This window comes from Hirundo rustica, chromosome 7 (assembly GCF_015227805.2).
Source record: "Hirundo rustica isolate bHirRus1 chromosome 7, bHirRus1.pri.v3, whole genome shotgun sequence".
NCBI classification, from domain to species: domain Eukaryota; kingdom Metazoa; phylum Chordata; class Aves; order Passeriformes; family Hirundinidae; genus Hirundo; species Hirundo rustica.
In genome coordinates, this window is record NC_053456.1 from 10,138,641 (window position 1) to 10,159,845 (window position 21,205).

Consider the following 21,205-nt stretch of genomic DNA (forward strand, 5'->3'; position numbering starts at 1 on the left):
ATGGGACTTCATAAAATAGAAGGCAACTCAGAATTTGGCCTTATGCAGAGTATCTCAGCATGGAGGACCAGTGGCTCTTTCAAATGAAGAACTAATTCCTTTAGTATTAAGTATTTGCAATATAATTTGAAACTTAGTGGTGTTTATCCATGGCCCTGTCTATCTCTGGCTGAAATCAACAGGTTTCTTTCCAATGTTACCCCAGGGTTCACACACCTCAGCCAGTAGAGTACACGTGTTCATTTTCCCAAATGGTTTAGAACTTGGCAGACTTGGGTCTGTCTTTGTTTCTTGGAGTTCTGGACATATTTAAAACTAAAGCACAGAGCAAAATTTAGAGGCTAAAAATTCTGTGGTTTATGAACCACTAATCTTCCATGACTCACCTTTCATGCAGTTTTATGGCTCTACTGGCTTGGAAATAGGCAACAGCAGTTGACCACCTGCAGCATCAGCATCAAGGAAAGTTAATGTGGTTAACTCTTTGAAATGTGGAACCTGAAAAAAAAACCCCAAACCAACAGAAAATTCACTGTAATATGCTGATTTAGCATAACCTTCCACCACTGCTAAGACATCGCAACAATAGGACTTTTACAGAAAAACTTTTTATTTAAATCAAAGGGTAGGTGGACCTCTCAAAACTTGTCCCATGCTAATGTGCACCAGAATAAAACTTGTTAGCTCTGCTAGAAGCCTTGCTGAAAGCTGCACTCTGCTAGAAGGAAGTACTGTATCAAATAAACAGGAAATAACACTTTTTTTTTTTTCTTTTTAGAAGTCAAATTCTTTTTACTCAGTCCTTTGTTCTTTGAAATCTTATTTTTTACATTTTCTTTTGCAGTCTCCCAGCTCTGTAATCCTAGGCTAAAAAACTGAAGCATTGAATCATTCTTCTTCCTCAATATTGAGAGAGTCAATTACTTCTAAGAGGCTTGAATGGAAGGTGTTTTTTTAAATCCTAGCAAAGCAGTGTTGTCAGACTTGTGTTTATTCAGTATTAAGGTCTGAAGCCAGAGCTTTAGTTGCAAATTTGTCTAGTGTACCTGAAACTTCATGCTACTATCAGCCTATACTGACGAGTTTCATATCCACTGGCACTGAAAATTATTTTTTAACTGTAAGTTGCATTTCAAGAGCCCCTCTTCCAAATGTTTTGAGCAAGTCCTCTTAAATATGTTCTCATTGGGGTTTTCCAGATGATACTCAGGTGTTCAGTGGTGGTCAGCCACGGGTGACACATACAGGTTGTAGTGAAAACGTGCAAATTTCACCTGCTGTGAGGAGATGACCTGAAACAAATACCTTCCTAGTGGTTTCACTGCTGCTTACATCAGTGTATGTCCTGAAAGGCAGCACAATACTGGGAAAATTGTTTTCCTTCCTGCAAAAAAAAGGTTACTAGCCTAGGTCCTGCTGTTCAGTGATCAAGGTCATACCCACAGCCTGAAGTATCTCTGAATTTTGGATGATCTTTGTCACGTGCATGCACGTTCTATCATAAGCACCAACTTGTACCAGTTATTCTTCATTTGTCAAGCACAAGATACTGACACAAACAACAAAGGTTTATTGCAAGATGAGGCCTGGTGCAATCGCTTCAGATACTCTTAAGTGTGTGCTCTGCATATCCTGAAAATCCTTCTTTAAGGACTATGAAAGTTGTTACTAGAAGTTTTATCCTTTATGAGACCATCTGTCAATGATGAAATTCAAATTGAGATTTTTAGTCCAAACTTTCTCTAGACAAAATGTTTGGGTTTTGGTATATATTGAGTACTAGAAATTATCCTTTAAAGGAAAATCAGTAGAATTTTATTGGCAATGACCTGCTGCTTAGTACACTGAAAACATTTCTGTAGATCTTGCCTTTTTCTTTTTTTTTTTTTTTTTTTCCCCTGTTTTTAAATGTTGCTTATAAACTAGAATTGTAGGGGGTTTTGAAGTGAGATTGAATTACTCTTCCCAGTGTGCTTCTGTAGGAAGCCCCTTTGGAATCGGCAAGAACAAGCCCAACTTGCATCCCATTTGCCATCTGGGTTTCCCTCTGGCTTCAATTTGCTGCTATAAAACAGTTCTTAGGTATGGATGCTGTACTGAACCTGCCCAATGCATGTCACATTTAGTTACTCATATTTCTTCCAAGATAATGATTGCATAGAAGCTGTTTCTTGTGGTCTCTTGATTTACTGCTTCTTAATCTGATGTTTCAAATTAAACCTAAGTCTTCAAATGTCATTGCATTCTTTTAAGACATGTTCAGCTGCTTTGTAATGGGTGTGTTCTTTCCTACAGTTTAATGTTCAGTGGTTATGGAATAATTGAATAATGTAGCATGTCTGTTTATAATCAAGATGATGCAATGTTATCAAAGGTAGACATTTATTTCTCACTTTTCTTTATATTTCTGCATCCTTCCTTGTACCTGAAATACCCTTTGCATCTGCTTTAATTTATCAGTAAACCTTTGAGGTGTAATTGTTCCAGGGCAAACACAGGGGCTCATGTTAGACATTCCATAGCAGCCACATGAACTTCTGAGAGTAAGAGAAGTTAGATATTTGTACAGATCCAGTGGGCCTGGTATCTTTATTTAGTACCCTAAATAGCACTGAAAATTTGAGGAAAATTAGAGGACACTTACAACTGTTTGTTATTAGAAGAAAGTCATCATTGCTAGTGGATATTTCCTAGGTAGCACAGACTTGTACGGAGAGCATGATTTTCTTTTAAAATAACGTGGATGATTTTTCATTTGTTTGTTTTCTTATAGGATTTATAAAAATAAAGGTTTTTACTCCCATCCTTGTCCTTTAATAAACGTGGCTTTAAAGAAATGTAGGTCACTTAGAATCATCTTGAGATATTCTTTTACATAAGACCAGGATGAAATTCCTCATCTATGTCATTGTACCATGGGAACCATTTCAGTTTAAAGTCCATGCTGCATTAGTTATGCAAATGCAATAAAAGCAAAAAGTTTTTTTCACTTCATTTCTGAAAGCTCCTTCTATATGTCGTAGTTCAAACCCTATCAGAATCTCACATGCAGCTGCATGAGAGCTTGATAGTATTTCAGTATTTGAAGCATCCTGGAGAACTTAATCATTTCATAATGGAACATAGGGACTGCAATAGTATTTTGTTAAAATGAGACCTGGAACAGTTTGAGGCAGTTCTTTCCTTTTTCTGTGCATGGGCAAGATTTATGCTAATGGAAAGCCTCGTGGCTTATGCGCTGAATGTGAATTTCAAGGCACTGAAATAAGGGGATTTGAAGAACTTACTTATTTCTGGGAAAATCTGGGAAGTGATTGTCGCAAATCAAATTGTGATTTAGTTTGGAATTTTTTTGCTGTCACTTTACTGAGTCTAAGCCTCAGCACAAATTGCCAGTTGATCTGTAATTCCCATTTTGTGTGAGTCCGTTATGCAATAGCATATTGTGGGAACATACTCAAGGATTTTACACACATTTGCCAAAACTTTAGCTTGCAAAACTTTTGGATCATGGAGGTGTGCATGAAGATTTGGCATCTGATCCTGTTCCTACTGTGACATTTAATAGTAGCTATCAAATTTTACTGGGAAAAGGATAGGATATTTAGGAGTCTGGGTTGAAAATTCCTTTTTTTTTTTTTTTTTTTTTTTTTTGGACAAACTGACTCTTCTAGAAACAAGGCTTGTAGAGAACAAGAAACATAATATTGATGAGGCAACAGAGGAAGAAACCCTATTCAAGTCAGTACTGACAGGAAATCTCTCTTACTCCTGTAGTGTCAGGACACATTCAGGTTCTGCTTGACCACAGCACTTAGAAGGACCTACAAATAGTAGAGCACAGCACAATATCTGAACATCACAAAAAGCATGATTTGTGGTCGGTATCCTATTATGCTCTCAAGAAAGAAAGAGACTTATGTCACTCATATTAATATTGTTGCCAGTTCAAATTAGTCCTGCTTGTAGCATCACAGTCTGGTTCCTATAGAGCCCAATACAGTGTACAGTTCCTATGTCCGAAGGAGAAGTTGCTCAGAACATCATGGCCATGACTGGTGGCATTCCAAGTCCCCTGCTTCTTGTTCCCGTTCCCAACCTCTTCCCCTCTGCTAAAACGACACAGGGATTTAGGGATTTATCACCTTTGATGATCCTTTCTGGTTTATTGTTCTTCCTACATGCTGGTTCTTGAGCATCAGTAGCTGACAGAAGGCAGGATACTTCCTTGTGTGTTCTTGTAGGGCAAGGCTGAAAAGATAGGTACAAGTCATATGGCTGCAAAAATTTGTGTCGGCAGTTCAGGGGAGAACATGTTAAGTTATAGATTTGTGCAGAAGTATGGTAACCACATGTTAGTCCTTGTGCATGTTTAGTCCTGTGGTAAAAAAAAAGAAGCTGTAAGAAAGGAAATAAACTGTGTGAGAAGGGGAAATTCGAGCTGGTTTAGAATAGAAAAAAACCCTTCATTTAAATACTGAAGATTTTGAAGCATAATGGATAGCATTTAGTCCCTGGCAAAAGTCTGACTTCAGTGATCTGTGTAAGGGAATAAACTGTACCCAGTGTTTTAAAATATGTGCTTTAAAAAAAACAAAACAAAACAAAAAAACACTAAAACACCGCCCCCCCCCCCCCCCCCCCCCCCCAACTGATTTATAAAAAGGAAAGGTATAATGAGATCCAGCTTCCTGTAAGTTTATGGTAATTCTGTGCCTTTTGCTAGTTGTTCTATTTATGTGGTCCCTTACTGCAGCCTGGCTCCCACCCTCTAATATAGTTATCCTCAGTGCACTTCTTTGTGGTAAGGAAGTACAATAATCCCCACTTTACAAATGGGGAGCCATGGCAAAAGAGAGGCTTAGTGACTTGCCTGAGGTCATGCAGGCAGCCCATTATGGAGCAGGGAATTCAACCAGGACTCCCAAACAGCAGACAAATGCTCCAACCCCAGGGCTGTCTGTCCTTTAGCTCGTATTTTTAAAGCACTCAAAAGGTTGTAGCCAGATTTCAGAGATGGTTCAGGGGTTATTGAATCCAGCCTGACTAAAATAACAGAATAGCTGGACCAAGTGAAAATGTGCTGCTTAGTGTAGAGTTGCAATATTAGTAAGTCAAATAAAGGTTTTTCCGCTGGCAGCTCTGGTTTCCTCTCACTTGCCTGAGCTTGCTCTCTCATACACACACACACAGACACTTTCTGCAACTCATTTTACTCCTGCCTCGAAGGAAGAACTTGGTGAAAGGAAATTGGTATAATTAAATGGTTATGTAGGAAGCTGATGGTAAGTATTTACTTTTATAAAATAACTGGAGGAGAAAAAAAAAATCTGTGAGGTGGATTTCTTAGTGTTTGCTTTTTTGGGTTTATTTTTGGCAGCAGAGTATTGAGTGACAGAGATTTGTTCCCAGTAGAAAATGCTTGAAACACATTAGTCTGCTTTGGTATTAGAAAGATTAGAGGGCACGCTGTGAGAATTTGTAGGGATTTATGTGCTTTTTAGAGAGGATTAATAATAATAATAAAAAAAATTTTTCCAGGTTAGAAATGCTGTCTAACCACATCACTACTCTACAGGCCAACATTTGCATGGTGGTTTTCTTTTATGTTCAATATCACAGTGTTTGCATTGCAACTTCAGTTACAGTTGGTTTTGTTTAGAGACCACAGTCTAGGTGTACACAGCATGTGAGATGAAATGTTAGGAGTTCATGTAGCATCCTTGAAATTTTATTCAGAAGCAAGCTTGAAATACCTAAGGAAAATATTTCAGGGATATTCTTATTCTACAGAGTTGATTAAATATAAGGGAAAAAAAAAAAATCAGTCACATTTCATAGCTTTTAAGTGTGTGTTTTCTTCCTGTCCATCAAATTGTGAGCTTGAACAAGATTTGCTCTCTGGAACATTATTTCTTTAAAATATTTGGACATGGTCGTTCCCTAGTAACACCAGACTGCACAACATGGAATTAGTTATTTGTTTAGGAACAGAATTTTTAAACATCCTCTAAGCTGTAAAGGGATACTTCCTAATTATTTACTAGAAGCATCCATAGTTAATTAAAGTCAGGCTGCTAAATGTTGATAATTAGAGGCTTATGTTGCTAGAAAACGGCTTGCGCTGATTTGAGCTAGCATTTAATTTGTAAAATCAATCCTTTTTAGACACTTTATTTAGAAAAAGCATAAAGCTTTGCAAGATGTTCTTATGAAAAAGACTATCTATGTCTTTATCCTTTACAGTCTCACTATATTACACATCAATTTGTCCATAGTTTTTGGTATCTTACCAACTTGCAATAGAAACATAACATGACCAGTAACAGTGGCCTAATTGTTCAGGACTTCTTGGGTTTTTTTTTGTTTTTTTTTTTTTTTTTTTTTCCTTTCTTTCTTTCTACTTCCTCTTACTCTGTTTCTTTCTTTCTTCTTTCTTTTTTTCTTTCATTTCATTTTGTGTGGAGCTTGGAATTGGACTTTATCCACAGGACTATTTGTGGTCCAATGCATACCTGAGCCCAGTGATGCTTGGAGGATGAGTGGATGTTGAATGTTGAGTATTTTCCAGCCATGTGCCAGCGGCTGTTTCAGGTACTTGGTATCATCTCCAGGTTTCCGTGGATTTCGGTGTCACAGTCATGCTGGGGCAGTGACAGCAGTGCATTGTACCTAAGTTCAGACACTTGAGCATTTTGTCCCTACAGAAGTCCTGTGAGCACCTGTAGTACCTATAATTTTCCCTCTCACTCTTTTGCCTCATTGCCATTGCAATGGCAAGGACCAAAGTGAAATGCTCTTTGCATGGGTGAGCATCATTTGAATTGGATTCCGGATGTTGCCTGTTGGGTTTAGCTTTGTTTTCAATTTTACTACCCTTACAACATTATTTTTAAAACAACATTTAGGTGGCATATGCTTTCTCTGATGATGTTTTGGTCTCGCAAACACTCTGCAAAGTCGATACAGATGTGTGGGGAAGGAGATGTTTTGTTACCGGCCTCTTATGGCTTATATTGCAGCTTCACTGCAATTTAGATTGTGTTGCATTATAGTGCCTTCTGACAAGAAAAGATTTGCGTATCATCTCCATTACACCTGACACATTATTGTCACTACTGGTGATCTGAAAATTTCATTGCAGGTTTTTAGGTGTGGACTGATTTGTTAGTTAAGTACTCAAAGTTAGGAAGACATTGCAAATACTGGTATTTATAAGCTGTGGAAAGGTGTATCTTAGCAGGGGAGAAGGACACTTGGGAAGAAGTACCAATGATTGATTATTTGAAAAGTTTGGTTTTCATCTGTAAAGAAAAATAAGTTTTAGAAATGTTCTGGCAGATAAGGACTCAGTATGCAGAGTTTTACAGCTGTGTAGTTGATTCAAAGTCCACTGGGGTAAATTGTGGTTTTAGCTACGTGGAGAACTGAATTTGGATTCTTGTCCTTAATGAAAGAACAATTAGTTGAACAAATCATTCTTCCTCTTTTTCAGGGAAATTGTTTTTTATTGCAGTGACTATAGCTTTCATTGTTTGTCCCTTCAGGTAGTAAGTACATTTGTTAGAAGAGAAGCAAGGCTTTGATTTCATCTTGTGTCTTTGGAAACGCAATCAGTTTCTTTCTTATTTAAATGGTAGTGTGATTTCATATCATTCTTTAAAGTACAAAGATAATTTTTTTCCTTCGTGTGTTTTAAAGAGGTTCTTATACTGGAAAGGGAGACTTATGCTGTCTTCTCAAGTAATTGGGTGTCAATACAAACATGCACTGCAAGTTTAACTTGTGGAAATGAGGGCAAAATTTCTCAGCTGGAAGCTTTACATCATGGTTAAGGAAATCATCTTTATCCCATTTCTGTGTTGACCTCAGCAATCCAAATGCTAGAAACATTTTCTGGGGTTTTTGATGTCAATATACAGAAATGTTAACAGAATATTATGCCAGAAGAAATCTGAAGTCCACATCATCTGTGTTCTTATGAATGAGGAAGGAGATTCCAAGCGTTATTTGAAAATCAGTGTGCATAATTTATCTGATATCTTGGAAGGATCTGCCTTCTAAACTGTAGTTCCTGACAAGTGCATACTGTGAAGCACCAAGCTCTGTGTCTCCCACACCTTACAACAAAACACCTTCTGGAGGTGCCTCTTTCTCTCTGTTGTCTGTGAGGGAGAGGAAATCCAGATGAAATATGTAACTTTTAGACTAATATCTTCTGTGAGAGGAGCTGCCCTCTTAAACTGTTTTGGATAAGCGTAGAGAAGGTGTTTCTGTTTGTTCATGGAGCATGTCAGGTATATTCTATGGAAAACTAAGTTCTCAGTGGGTTTGCAGGTGCATACATGTGACACTGGAGTGCAAGTCCTGTTTGGAAATGAATGAGTTTTCTGTTCCCCTGCTCCCCAGAGAAATGCAGTCTGTTCCAGAAGAAGTCACCTTCATACAAGAGTATGAATAATGTGGCCTTAATTTAATTGGTTTTTCTTTTGTTCAAATTGAAGTTTCACTGTTTAGTCAAGTATCATTAATTGCTGCTTTTATCAGAATCAGATGAATAAGTATATAGTCCATCACAGATTGGTGTGTATGGCAGAGGATTAAAACTGGAAGTCCAATATTTTTCATTGGTTTAACATGCTTACTAGTGGGTTAAGTAATTTCTCAGGTTTTTTCTTTGTTAAACTTGTTTTTAAATAGGTATTTTTCAGTGGGGCTTCTAATTTACAATGACAATTCAAGGAATTAGTACTAGGGTCAGCTACTACTTTTCTTCCTGAAAACCATGAAATTTTACTTTTAAAAAATACAATAATTTCTGCTTTTTCTTGGGAAATATGAATTGTTCAGCAGAAGAATTTCCTCTGAAGCAGATAAACATAAATATTTCTCTAAAAGGCCATTCTTGTATCATTATGAAATTTGGTTACCATGCTATTTTACTTCTGTGCACTGTAAGAAGGGTTTGCAGTAAAGACTTTGAATTTCTGCAAAAGCATTTGTTCTGTACTAGCAGTACTTTGCGGGGAGATATCCAGATATTTCTTAAGATCTTGAAAGCTTGGTATGAAAAATCAGATTTTCCACATTCCCGCTTGCAACTTAAATCCAGTACAAACAGAGGTTTCTTTATTTCAGAAGTACTTGTTTAACACTGGCTCACTTTTGAGACTAACTGATTTTGTTGTGTTCTGGGCCAGGAAAATCAAACTCATGGTATGAAAATATCCTCCTGAAATAAGTTATTACCTTTTAGTTCAGTTATAAAGGATGACTTCTTGGTTAAGGCTGTGGCCTGGGACTTGAAAGTTCAAACTGAGTTCACCTCAAGACTGGGACTCCGACCACAGCTGTGGGCACAGGCACCATTCCTGGGTCTCAGCTCCTGTCCCAGAAAATCCCACCTGTCACCTTAGGCTGAAGATCCTGCTATGTGCACAAGAACAGCGCACATACAGAACCTCTGCCCTTGGTCCATTCCTATTTGGTTCTGTCATAAAGGTAATTAAACATCATAATTTCTATATTACCACTTGTTTCTCTTTTGCAGTCCACATCATGGGGGATGTGAAACTGGTGACATCTACTCGAGTCTCCAAAACCTCCCTGACGCTCAGCCCCCCTGTCCCTGTGGAAGCACCAGCATTTACTCTTCCTCCTCGGAATATCCGGGTGCAGCTGGGAGCCACCGCCAGGTTTGAGGGGAAGGTAAGAAACAGACAGTGGAGGGCTTCTGCATTGGGTTTTGCCCTTTTCTGAAGCTGACCAGGGGGCTGCAAAGGTAGTGAAGTGCCTCTGCAATATGGGACCTTTACTGAAGAGGAATACACCAATGTTTCCCCTCCTGGGAAGGCAGGAGCCTTGCAGGTCTGTTTCTGTGTAGAGGAGAGCATTGCAAAACCTGAGCATTGCAAAGAATAACCTCGTTGAACATGCCATGAACTGAGGTCATTGTCAGTGAGAAACTGCTTCAAGGGCTGTCTCTAGTCAGCATGCTCCCCTACTGCAATTCTACATATTCTCCTACTGCACATTCACATCCCTGCATCCCAAACCTCTGCCCATTTATGAAGCTTCATGTGTGACACAAATCCAACCCTGCTGCAGCATGTCCTTCTTGCAGTCAAGGTAGGAATCTGCAAGGAGTGTTGAGATTGTTCCCTGTTCCCTGGCACTGCCTGCCACACATGTCCTTAACTTGAAAGAAAAAAGGGCATTTTCAGAGGAAAGACTGATTTGTTCAGGGAAACTTGTTGTCAAAGGGTTTAAAAGACTGTGTAGTGGGGTGTTCCCCTCGTGTATTGAACTGTGCATCCTGGCATCCATATTTCTTTCATGTGTCAGTCCTGGTATGTACTCATCCTTGGTCTACCTATCTTCCTTTCGCCTCTCTTAAGCCAGTTCTTTTTCCTGGAGCTGTTAGCTTTCCCTCCCAGTCCTTTCAGTTTCCTTTGGTTCCTGTTCTGCTCCCTCTGACAGCTGCACCATCAAACTGACCGCACTTTTAATCTTTGAAGTGGTGAGACTCGTCTGACAGAGGCAGGAAACTGTAACTCTACTGTAACAAAAGCAAGGGCTAGAAGGAATTTGGGAAATTCTTAACTCCTGAAACTCTAACTTAAACACAGGGCCGGTAGAGGGCATCTGATATTTATCTTATTTGTTTATGTAAGACCAGGCCAGGAACTGGGATTTTTCAACAGGAACTGTGTGGGAAAACAGGTTTTGGAGTATATTAATTTTGACATGCTGAAGCAAAACTCAAAAGTAGTTCTTAGATTTGACCTTTTGAAAAAAAGTTAGCATTTTTCATAGAAAACAAATTTCAATACAGTGCTTAAACCAAAGAACAGTTTTTACCAAACCTCCAAGAATTTTTCTTTTTTTAATTTACTTACTTTTATGTGATCTTAAGGTCTTTGTGTGTATGACATTGGCCAGTCTCCATAAGCACTTCTGTTCTTGCTCTTTGTGTCTTATTTTCTCTTCCCCTCACCGTTCCACCTTGTTGTAAATGCAGTAGGAACATGGCAGCATGTTTCTACTTTCTCCGTGTGACACCTGTGTACAACGCTGTTCTAATTCCAGCTGGTTCTTCCAGGCTACACTGCAATAACAGTTCAGTGAAATCAAAGTTGAAGCATGTGCTAGGATTTGGTTTTATAGTTCTCATGTTTCCTAATTAAAAGCTGAAGTGGGATATTTCCAGTTTTTATTGCACTCTGCAGAGTTGTTATTATTTAAGTCAAATGAAAACAATTGTAAAATATAATGACCTACAAGCTAGAGTGCCATCACTGCTTTGCTTTTTTTTTTTTTTTTTTTTTTTTAATATCTGGTTTTAAAGTGTTAATTTTCGAGGGATACCTATCCCCTTTTTAAAACCACTTTGAAGACTAGAAGGGTAAAGTCTGAGGGGTTTTTTTAGTAGCTTGGAAAAAAATACACAAATTCAATACTAATTAAACTGTCAAGTTTAATTTCCTTGAAGGAACAAAGCTTTGATTGAAGTCCTGGCTTGGACCTACTTGATGAAAAATCTAAGTGTCTCTTCTGGCAGTTCAGTATAAGAGCGTGGCCAAAACCTTTAATTTTCTATCCTTAAGATGGGGGTGACAGCACTATTATTTTGTTTGTGCTCTTAGTGTAGTGAGATGGGCAATTTGTTTGAAAGGCACTGTCACTGAGCATCTGCAGGAGCCTGCAGAGCTGTTATCATCTGGCTCCATCTTCAGCTGGCCAATACAGCATTGCTTCTTCTGCCTCTCTAATGTTTCAGAGGTTCAGAAGGACAGCTGACTTGTTCAGAAGGACAATTCTAACAAAAACAATTTATTAAGATTTAGAAATAGAAGTTATTCAACCTACTTAGGTTTTTGTATCCTGGGAAACCTATCTAGGCTACAGATGTTATGATATGTTGTTGCAGTATAAATATTAAACCAGACTCAGGCTAAAGAAAAATAAAAAGTTTTTTAAATGGCTAGACAGGAGCTTTTCTTCAAAGAGTTTCTTTGCAGTGGAATTGATCTTATCAGAAAGAACAAATATTTTTAGAATCCAAGACAGGATATAAATCTGATATTGTGATGATCCTGTATTCTCATTAAGTGAACAAGCAAGAGAGGGCCCCAGAATTAAACTTGTTGGTTTTCCTTCCAGCGGCATTATTAGATAAGTTGTGTGAAATGGCAAGTCAAGATCAAAGAGAGTGCAGACATTGAGAAATAGACCATAAATGTAGGAAATTTTATGTAGAAAGAAATTGGGGCTTCCTTTGACAGGTTTTATTTTATATATTTTCCTGTTCCTTCAACTACCACCCTGATTTTCTTCCTAAAATCTTGGGATTATATTTATTTATATCTGACTGCAGATCTCAGTTTTCCAGTGACACCTCAGCATAGAAAGTTAAATCATCATGTTTTAAGAGTATGAACATGATTTTGGCTTGGAGCACAGAGTGGAAACAGTAAGGCAAAGGCAAGGTTACCTTCATTAGATACTCTCCAGAGATCTGCTGGATGGACATTTCTGTTGTTCATCAATAAATTGCTGAGGTGATTTTTAGGAAAACCACCCCAGATAATTGTGAGATTGTGTTGTATGTTCTCAATTGTTGGGACTGGATTGATATGCTGTTCTTCAATGGCACATCATGTGTGAGGTGAACAGCTCAAGGCAGTAATCTTGTGCCCTGTGTTAAGGCATTTTAGCTCATCTGTCAGAACCTTTAAGACACTCCTGGAAAAGGAGAGCAAGCCAAAATGTTACCAGGCTTTGTTTGAAGCTACTTCTTTCTCGATTGTATTGAACATTGGATGTTAGCTTGTGCATTTGATTGCAACAAGCACTTAACTTGCCTTATTTGCACATGCATAATTTTTGAGGGTAATACTGATGGTCATTAATTTTATGATCCTAAAAAAATACTTGTGCTATAACCAAGCTTGAGAGGAACAGCCAAATGTTCTACAGACCACAAACCCATTGCTTAGGGGTCAGGAAAGAATTTCCCAGAGTCCATTGCCAGAACCAAGATATCAAACTACTAAATCTAGTCTGGTATTCTAATCCCAGGGAGCTGGATTTCAAGTAGCTAATGGTTTGAGTAGGTGTTGGGATATTAAATTCAGTTTGGTGCCCACTGTGTAGTTACTGTTCTACCCTTCCCCTTCTATCACCCTCCAGGTAAGGGAGCTGGATGGTAAATTTTAAGGCAAGCCAGGTCAATGTCAATTCCTGCCCCTTTTAATGTGCTTTCTGGTTGTTCTACCACCCTGCTGTTGCATCTGTTCAAATCAATTAAGTCCAATGACTTACAGTTGTTTGCTGCTGGAGGTTGCACAGGTACTGTTTAGAAAAACATGCCTGAGAAAATGAATTGGGATCAGGGAGTAAGAAATGAGAGGCAATGGGAAGATCAGCCGTGATTCTGTCATGTATTCTGGGACAGAGATGAGACCCATTTCTGAAGTGTGTTAAGAGGTAAAGAATAGGGAAGAATTACAAGAGTGAAGACTGTGTTAAAGGTAAACACTCCCACAGCATTTATAAATTCCTTCAACTTGCTGCTAGCATAAACCCTAATTTTTTACCTATTTCTTTTACTGTGGCATGTTTTACATGCATAGCAAGAGCTATGCATGGCAAAACCTTAGGTATCTTCCCTTAGATTTGCACTCAAGGCAGCGGTGTGTGTGCCATTTCCTACCCTCAGTCAGCAGGCACTCCAGAAGAATGCCTTAATTACACCACATGCCTGGATTTCAGATGGCAGGATCTGAGAGGAGCCCGTGTAATGACAGAGGATGATGACATGGCACAGCATCCTTTGCTGTTGGCCTGAGATGTTCGCTGTTAAAAAATGTACTGGGCAGCTAAATGCATGAAGCTGCCAGTGGCTTTGGATCTGCTGCTTTCTGGACGGATTCCCATTCTGAGCCATATAAGGAAGAAATTCAGGAGAGACCCATGTTTTCATGGGAGACAGTTGCCTGATGAAAGTGAGTGCTCTGAGAGGACTTGTGCTGATCTGTGATACTCCCAGAAACCTGATATGAAACACTGAGACGTGTTTTGAAGGGGAAAGAACTGAAAAAGTGATCAACTTGACTGTGGATTTTATTTGATCTTCCTTTCCACGTACCACTGGAGCATTCTTAGGAGAAATGTGGCGCTTTGAGAAGTTTCTTCAGCATTTTCTGTGAGGCAGACATTAAGGTATAGACAGCTGAAATAAAAGAAAAAAAAAAAACCACACACACACACACAAATAAACACAAAGGGTGGCTGTGAACAGCTTGTTGCATGCTGTTTTCCATTTGGATCTTCTACTGCTGTGCCATCTTCCTAAGTATAATCAACCTCTCATCATATTCACTTACCACATACGTGTTCTCAGGAGTAATGCATGCATGGTTTTATTTGGGTTTATTTTACTGTATAACCCTATATTGGCATATGGAAGCAGTGTCAGCTTTACACACGGCCAAAGTGGAGGTGGCTGCTCTGCTGGGAAGTGGTCAAGGTGGGATTCAGTCAAAAGCACTTCCCCACACAGTGTCACCTACACTCAGAATTGTTCAAACACCATTCCTTTCATCAACTGACAAGCACTGATGTGTTGACACCGATTTTCCTTACCTTGCAGACGACACATCCTTTAGAAAAATTGTAGGTGTTCACGTTGCTGCTCGAGAAATTTCTAGGTTTTAGACAGGAGTGGTGGCCTGTGAGCTCCACTTCTGTGTCTCCACATCTGTCTCCCTGTCATGTGTGGCCATCATAGCTATACTTGGGATTTTCTTGGTAGAAGTATTTAAGCATTCCTTGTGTAGTCTATGTGCAGAGCATGTGATGATGCTTAGTAGTGCTGGATTTAAAACACTGTCCCCTGCAACTGATGTGTGCATGCGCTGAGGCCACAGCCAATATTTCTGGAAGTTTGGCAGCAAAGTTTGGTCAGACCTTTTGCAGAGTTTTTTTTCAATCTGCCAGATGTTCAGAAATCCTAGACAATGCTGAATATCCTCAAATTCCGCCCAGACAAAATTTCTACACAGGAAAGAGGCCGTGACTGGGGAACACTGAACATACACATATATCCGCATTCTGAATTGTCTTTTCTCAGGGTTGGTTTTATTCCTTTGCATAATTGTGTCTGTGCTCAGTAACCCACCAACCTCCAAACTGTGGAAGAAATGTGCCTTTTGATCCTATCACATTTATTGTTCTATTTGCTTTCTGTCTCCTTTCCCACCTTATCTACCACCAGCTGGTGACAGGAGTTCTGCTCCATGCGGTGCCAGAAAGATTGGCTCCCTATTTTTGGTTGTTGTGTTAGGAACTGCTGTAACTAAAGGAATATCAAAAACAATCTAATACGTGCAATGGTAATAAAAATAGAAGTTTTTAAAAACACTACAACTAATGTACATATGGAATTAAGGAGAATCTTGTATTATTTTGTGTAGTATCTACCCAAACCAGTGTTGTTTTAGCTGAAGCCAGACCACATATTTGTGCTTTTGGTCACCACTTTCTTTCTTTACTTTTTCTTTAATGCATTTCTAAATATTTTGGATTTTTAGGTGGAAGCAATTAAAATTACATGACAAAGCTGACAGACAAAGTCTGTGATTTAATTGCATCTACCTGCCCCAGTTTGCTTTGGGGAAACCAACAAACTGTTGACTCTGACAAGTTTATTTAAGGTATATTTTTTTGTGATCACCCTCTACTCTAGTGCATTGTTTTAAAGAATATCTTTGTGTCAACTAAAGAGGAAGAGTGTCCATTTAAGAATTTATCCATAGTGATGTCCTTAGGGTTGATTTTGAGAAATTTTACTTCATTAGCAGGGATTTCTGGACTTGCTATTTTTCTGTAGTCATTAAGCAACAAAACAAAACAAAAGAAACCCAAAAAACCCCACAACTAAAACACAACCAAAAACAACAAAAAACCCCCCAAATCCTAAATTATGTATTGACAAATTTGCTGAGGAAAAGGAGACATAAAAGATTCATATCATGGTGTAAAAGAGGTTCAGTCTTTTAGAAAAATAAGGATGGACTAAATGCCATGACTAATCATAAAGTCCACTGTTCAAGACTGATAATATACATGTATCTGAAAAAGAAGTAGCTAAAATCCAGCTATTTCCAAGGAGAAAAACAACTGATCAGCACATCCTACGTAGCTGAACAAAGATGTGCCCAGAGTCTGATTCCATGTAGGTCAGAGTAAAACCAGTCATTATAATTCTTCTTGGGTTTTCTGTCCCATGATGGTTAATCATGAATCTCTCAAATTTCAACAATGTCTTATTAAGTTCTTCAGTTCTGCTTTTAATTTGAAAAATATCATCATCTTTTCCAGACTAGTCTCCCTTGCTCCGCTGGGTCAGTGCATAAGTCTTTGTTGTGGTTGATTCCACTGGCAATAAAACTCATCATGTAGCATTGTGCTTTCTTATTTAAATAAACTTTCTTACTAGGGCAAGAAACATGACTGAAACTTAGCATTATAATGTTTTAAACTTGATTTTTTAGGGGATTGTGCCTTTGACCCTCATCACACTCACATTAGGTTTGAAAGTTAAAAAAGTGACTGTAACAGAGCTGAGAGTAGCTGACTTTTTTCCCTTGTGCTGCAATAGTCTATAGTGGTGTGAGAGGCATGAAAAGGGGGAAAATATTTTAGTTGATCTTTTCTTTTTTTCCAGAAATATGTCTCTAACTGGAAAGCTCTAAATTGTGTTTTTCTAGCTCACTCTAAAGGTAGGACAGAGTGCTCATCATCAGATCTGCATGTGGCTAACTAGTAACATTTGCTTTCTGCCATCAGAAACAAGGTTTGAACTTCAAGCCCCTTGCCTGCATCTGGCTGATGAAACCAGAAAGATCAGGGAGGGGTTCAGTTCCATATGCAGCAATGAGAACCCCACAGAAAATAGTAAAGTATGCTTTTGACTGTCTGTAAATGGGTCCTTGAGAATTTGCACCAAATGACTCCAGGTCACACTTTTTGATATAATTCTGCTTTGCCCCTGTGGGAAAAGAGAATAGTCATTAATAGACAGCAAGCATGATGCATTCAGAATCTGCAGAAGGCCACATGCGGAGAAGGTTTATAATCAAAACACATCATTACTCATTGTGGTTTTGCTCAGTCCATGCTCACTCTAGCACCTGGACTCCAAAGCTAAAAATTTCTGCTTTTGACATGTTACTTGGCTCTGTTCACTCATGGATATAGTATGAGGTTTGGAAACCTACTGGGCAAAACCAGACAACATAATATTTCTCCGTGTGCAACTTGGACTCTCCAGTATCTAAGTGCATGCCGAATAGAAAATTACATTGCTGTGAATTCAACCCATTCATGAGGGGGAGAAACCCATCTGTCTGACAGGGAGCAGCAAGGGCTGGCTGCTCCCCAAAGGAGTGTGAGCCAGGAGCCGAGGGGTGCCATGCACAGGCTGTGCCATCACCAGCTGGTGATGAGTCCTGCAGGCTCTGCTCCCAGCAGGCACTGCCATGTGCTCTGATACGGTCCTCTGATGTGCCCAGACACAGCAAACTGTGAACCAGGGTCAGGATCCCAAAAGAGGATACAGCCAGGAGCAAAATGGGCAAGGCCAGATTGTTCCTCTGTAGGCTTCCAGTTCAGTTTTTAATGTTCAGTCTGTAAGACATCATTTTGTCACTAGAGATTACTGGATCTCCAGCAGGGGCCTGAAACAGCATCCATTTTTCTACCTAAGCTTTCAGAGTTCATTGTTTAGTGCCTGGGGACAAATCTGCCTTCATCGTGATTCTTAAGCCAAAAGTCATCCCAGTTCATAATTCAGCATCCCGTGTGAATACACAGCTCTGTGTTCTTCTCTTATGCTGGGGAAATAAGCTTTGGAATAGGAGCAATGTTGAAGTGTTGGGCTAGTGCTTGCTGAGGGAGACACTGCTGCTCCTGTTGCTGTCAGAGGTTACATAACCAAGCTCTGCACTGGCTGGTGCCAGAAAAAAATCAAGGCATTCCACTCACCTTGTCCCTGGGGTGACTAGTGTAATACCAGGCCTTTGAATTACCTGCATTAATATGTGGACTTTTTTCTTCTAGGGAACCTAAGAAGCAGGCTATAGGTTAGGAATTAGATCGTGTTTGACTCATAAGTTAGTAACCTGGACTCTAGACCAGCCATCCCACATTAAGAATATGTTGCAGTGAGTTTCTAATGATGATCTAAGCTCTTACACCTTTCTTTTTCAGAGGAATTTTAGGAATAGACAGAGTGAAAACCTGGAAATTTTTCTTTTAAAAAATTAAAATTCTAGGCTTTCTGATGGTGAAGATAGCTTTATTCTCTATAAGTCAGTGCATTGATATAAACCTGCAGGAAGAACAAAGCAATCTTTGTCTTCTGAAAATGGTGTGGCTGTAACTGGTACAATTTCAAAGTCAGCTTTGCATTTTTTTATTGCTTAGATGGAGACCTTTAATTCATTTGAAGAATGAGGCAAAACGGAAAAAGAAGTTGTTTTTTTCTGAGTTTTCTCTGTTTTTCTGCATCTTTAAAAAAATACTATGGTAAATGTTAATCTATGGAATACACTATTTATTATAAATACAACAGCTGAGCTTACTGAAACACTAATTAAAAGTCTTACTGCATTCCAAGTGCAACTTTTCATTTAAAGATGACAACAATCTGCACATGGAGCCCAAAGAAAAGGGAGAGGGAATGACTGACAAATTAAATAATTCTGTTCATGTTTTTTTGCTTGTTGGCAATGGCATATTGAGCTTACTTCATCCAGCTCTGCTCTCTCTCAACTCACGTTGAATGAGAATGGTAATTTTCCTACAGCTGCGTGGTAGACTCAAATCATAACTGTGTGGCTTGAGAGCTTGCCATTCCTTCAGTATGTCCCATAATACACAAGTATTTCATGTATTATTTAAATTGCTTTTGCAAAGCTTAGAATATTAATGTAATGCACACCGTTTTGTAAAATGTTTGAAAAGGCACCTGCACACATGTGGCAGTAAAATCTAACTTGAATCTCAAATCTAACATCACACTCCCATACTGGCAAACAGTGAGTAAAGAATTTTTCTGTTCTGTGAACTCTCTGGAACAAGAGTTCAATATGCTTGAGCTTGATTATTTTTGTCTATATAAATTCTGGTGTTCCTTTCTAAAAGAATAACTCAGCAGTTTGTCTCTGCAGGGAGGCAAATATAAATATTTCAAAACAAAGTTATGCTAAAAGCCAAAGCACTGGAAGAAAAATTATGATGAAATCTTGGAAGTATTAAATAAAGAACTACTGTGAATGTTATTGATTTCTGCTCATTTCATGGTGCCACTTAACCAGCCTCATTCAACTGGAGTCCTAGTGTTTGTCTGCATTATTTGACACATACAAAGGCCAGAGTCGAGTTGGATCCTTCTCTGGTGGCCTTTCTAGCTAAAACAATTTAAATAATACATGAAAAAGGAAAGCTTTGTCTTTCCTCAACAGAGGAAATTATCGTTACCCCCTTGACATTTATGTGGGGTACCAAGGCATGGTGAGATTTATTGTCTTGAGCACGATGATGCCGAAACACACAGATACAAGCCTGGATTCAGAGCTGAATGTCTGTCTTCCAGAGGTTCAGTTCCCATTCAGTATCCTAGACATGAACCTATCCATTTGGGAGATAAGTAACCTCTGATTTTGGAACAGAAAATTAAGATGTGCAGTGGGTGCAAATATCACAGCTATCTAAGTGCCTCCGGTTGGATTCAGAGCATCACTTTCACAATGCCAGAATTGAGTCTTCAGAGCCTTGACTCGAAGGTGGTTTGTTGGGACATGCAAATGAACAGGTTTGTCTGCTTGGGAGACTATTGCACGCCTGTAGGTTTAATGGAAAACACAATGTTGGGTTTGTTCAGACCTCTCAGTAGGAATGGAGCACCTGCAGTTAAGTGGAGCTCTATTGAAAGCATGCACAGAGTAAGCGCTTTTTCCACAACCTTTACAGCTACTTTTGAATGCATGTGTGTTCCTCTTACCAAGATCACAGAAATTTCAGTTTTGAGAGAAAGCATTAAAAAGAAGAGGTGAGCCCACAAACTTTCTCTTGAATTCAGCATGTCTATAAATATTTCTCCTGAACTGTTGAACTAGAAATTTATGGTAACAGCAATTTATACTTAGTATTTCAGTTAGTACATTGAGCGTTTTTTCTTTTAAATGGTTGTTGCTCAGCCCTTGGTTTTTATTTTAATTTTAAACACAGCCATTTGTGCCTTGTACTATTTGAGTTACCTCTGCTAAGATGCTATTAAAACGTCTGTGTGAAGTTAGGAAGCTTATCAGTTTCACAGATTATTACAGGGTAAAAGAATCACTGGCAGTTACTGATGAGAAGTTGATGTTTTTCATTAGGATTTTGTACAGAAATCCTAATTCTTCAAGGCACACCAGTGAGTTGCACATGGTGGACTAAATGGTGCAATGGGAAATGCCAGTTGTTTAGGCTAATGTGTTTATATCTTCATGAGCCAACATCGTGTTTTCTACCTCTTCATAATCTCATCCATTTTTAGTGAAGTTTGTAACAAATGACACTTCGTGCCCAGTGTCTTCTCAGCCCTACCAAGAAGCACTAACAAAGCAGTACACATAACTGAGGAGAATTTTTATAGCCTCTCCAGAGCACAGCCTTTTCCAGCAGTCTTCGTCACTATCAGCAGATAGTCATTAACTGTGCAAGCAACCCAGCAACAAAATCCAGTTTCAGCATTTTCTGTGGCCACGGCCAGACTCCTAAATTGCAGGAAATAAATCTTGTCTGCTTGGAAACCGATAAAGTATGGGCATGTTCATTCAAAGCACACGTGGTTTGTTACCACCTTACACTTCAGAAGTGGATTGCTGCCCTAATTATGAATTTCATAGCTCCAAACATATTTTCCAGTGGGTTGTGTGTTTTGGACACAGAAAGAAGGCAATTTTTTCTTAAAAATTTTCCATAATAGGTCACTCATAGAGTGTGTACTTGTGTAAATTTGTACAGATTCCTTTTCTGTTGATAGCATGGTAAGAACAGCATCCCCAAGCTAGGAAAGTATGGGGCTCATTCGGTAAGTGGCATAGCTCCTACGGGAACATAGGGCCACTAGTATTCAGTGACATATGAAATAAAT

General features: G+C 38.9%; 1 protein-coding gene across 4 annotated transcripts in view; it reads left to right on the forward strand.

Annotated features, from left to right (window-relative positions):
- MYLK (myosin light chain kinase) overlaps window positions 1-21,205 on the forward strand; it is a 197,198-nt gene that overhangs the window by 45,699 nt on the left and 130,294 nt on the right. For all 4 annotated transcript variants that reach the window (XM_040068945.2, XM_040068948.2, XM_040068946.2 and 1 more), the window contains one exon: window positions 9,551-9,708. In XM_040068945.2, coding sequence (XP_039924879.1) covers window positions 9,551-9,708 — 158 coding nt within the window. The remainder of the gene's footprint in view (window positions 1-9,550; window positions 9,709-21,205) is intronic.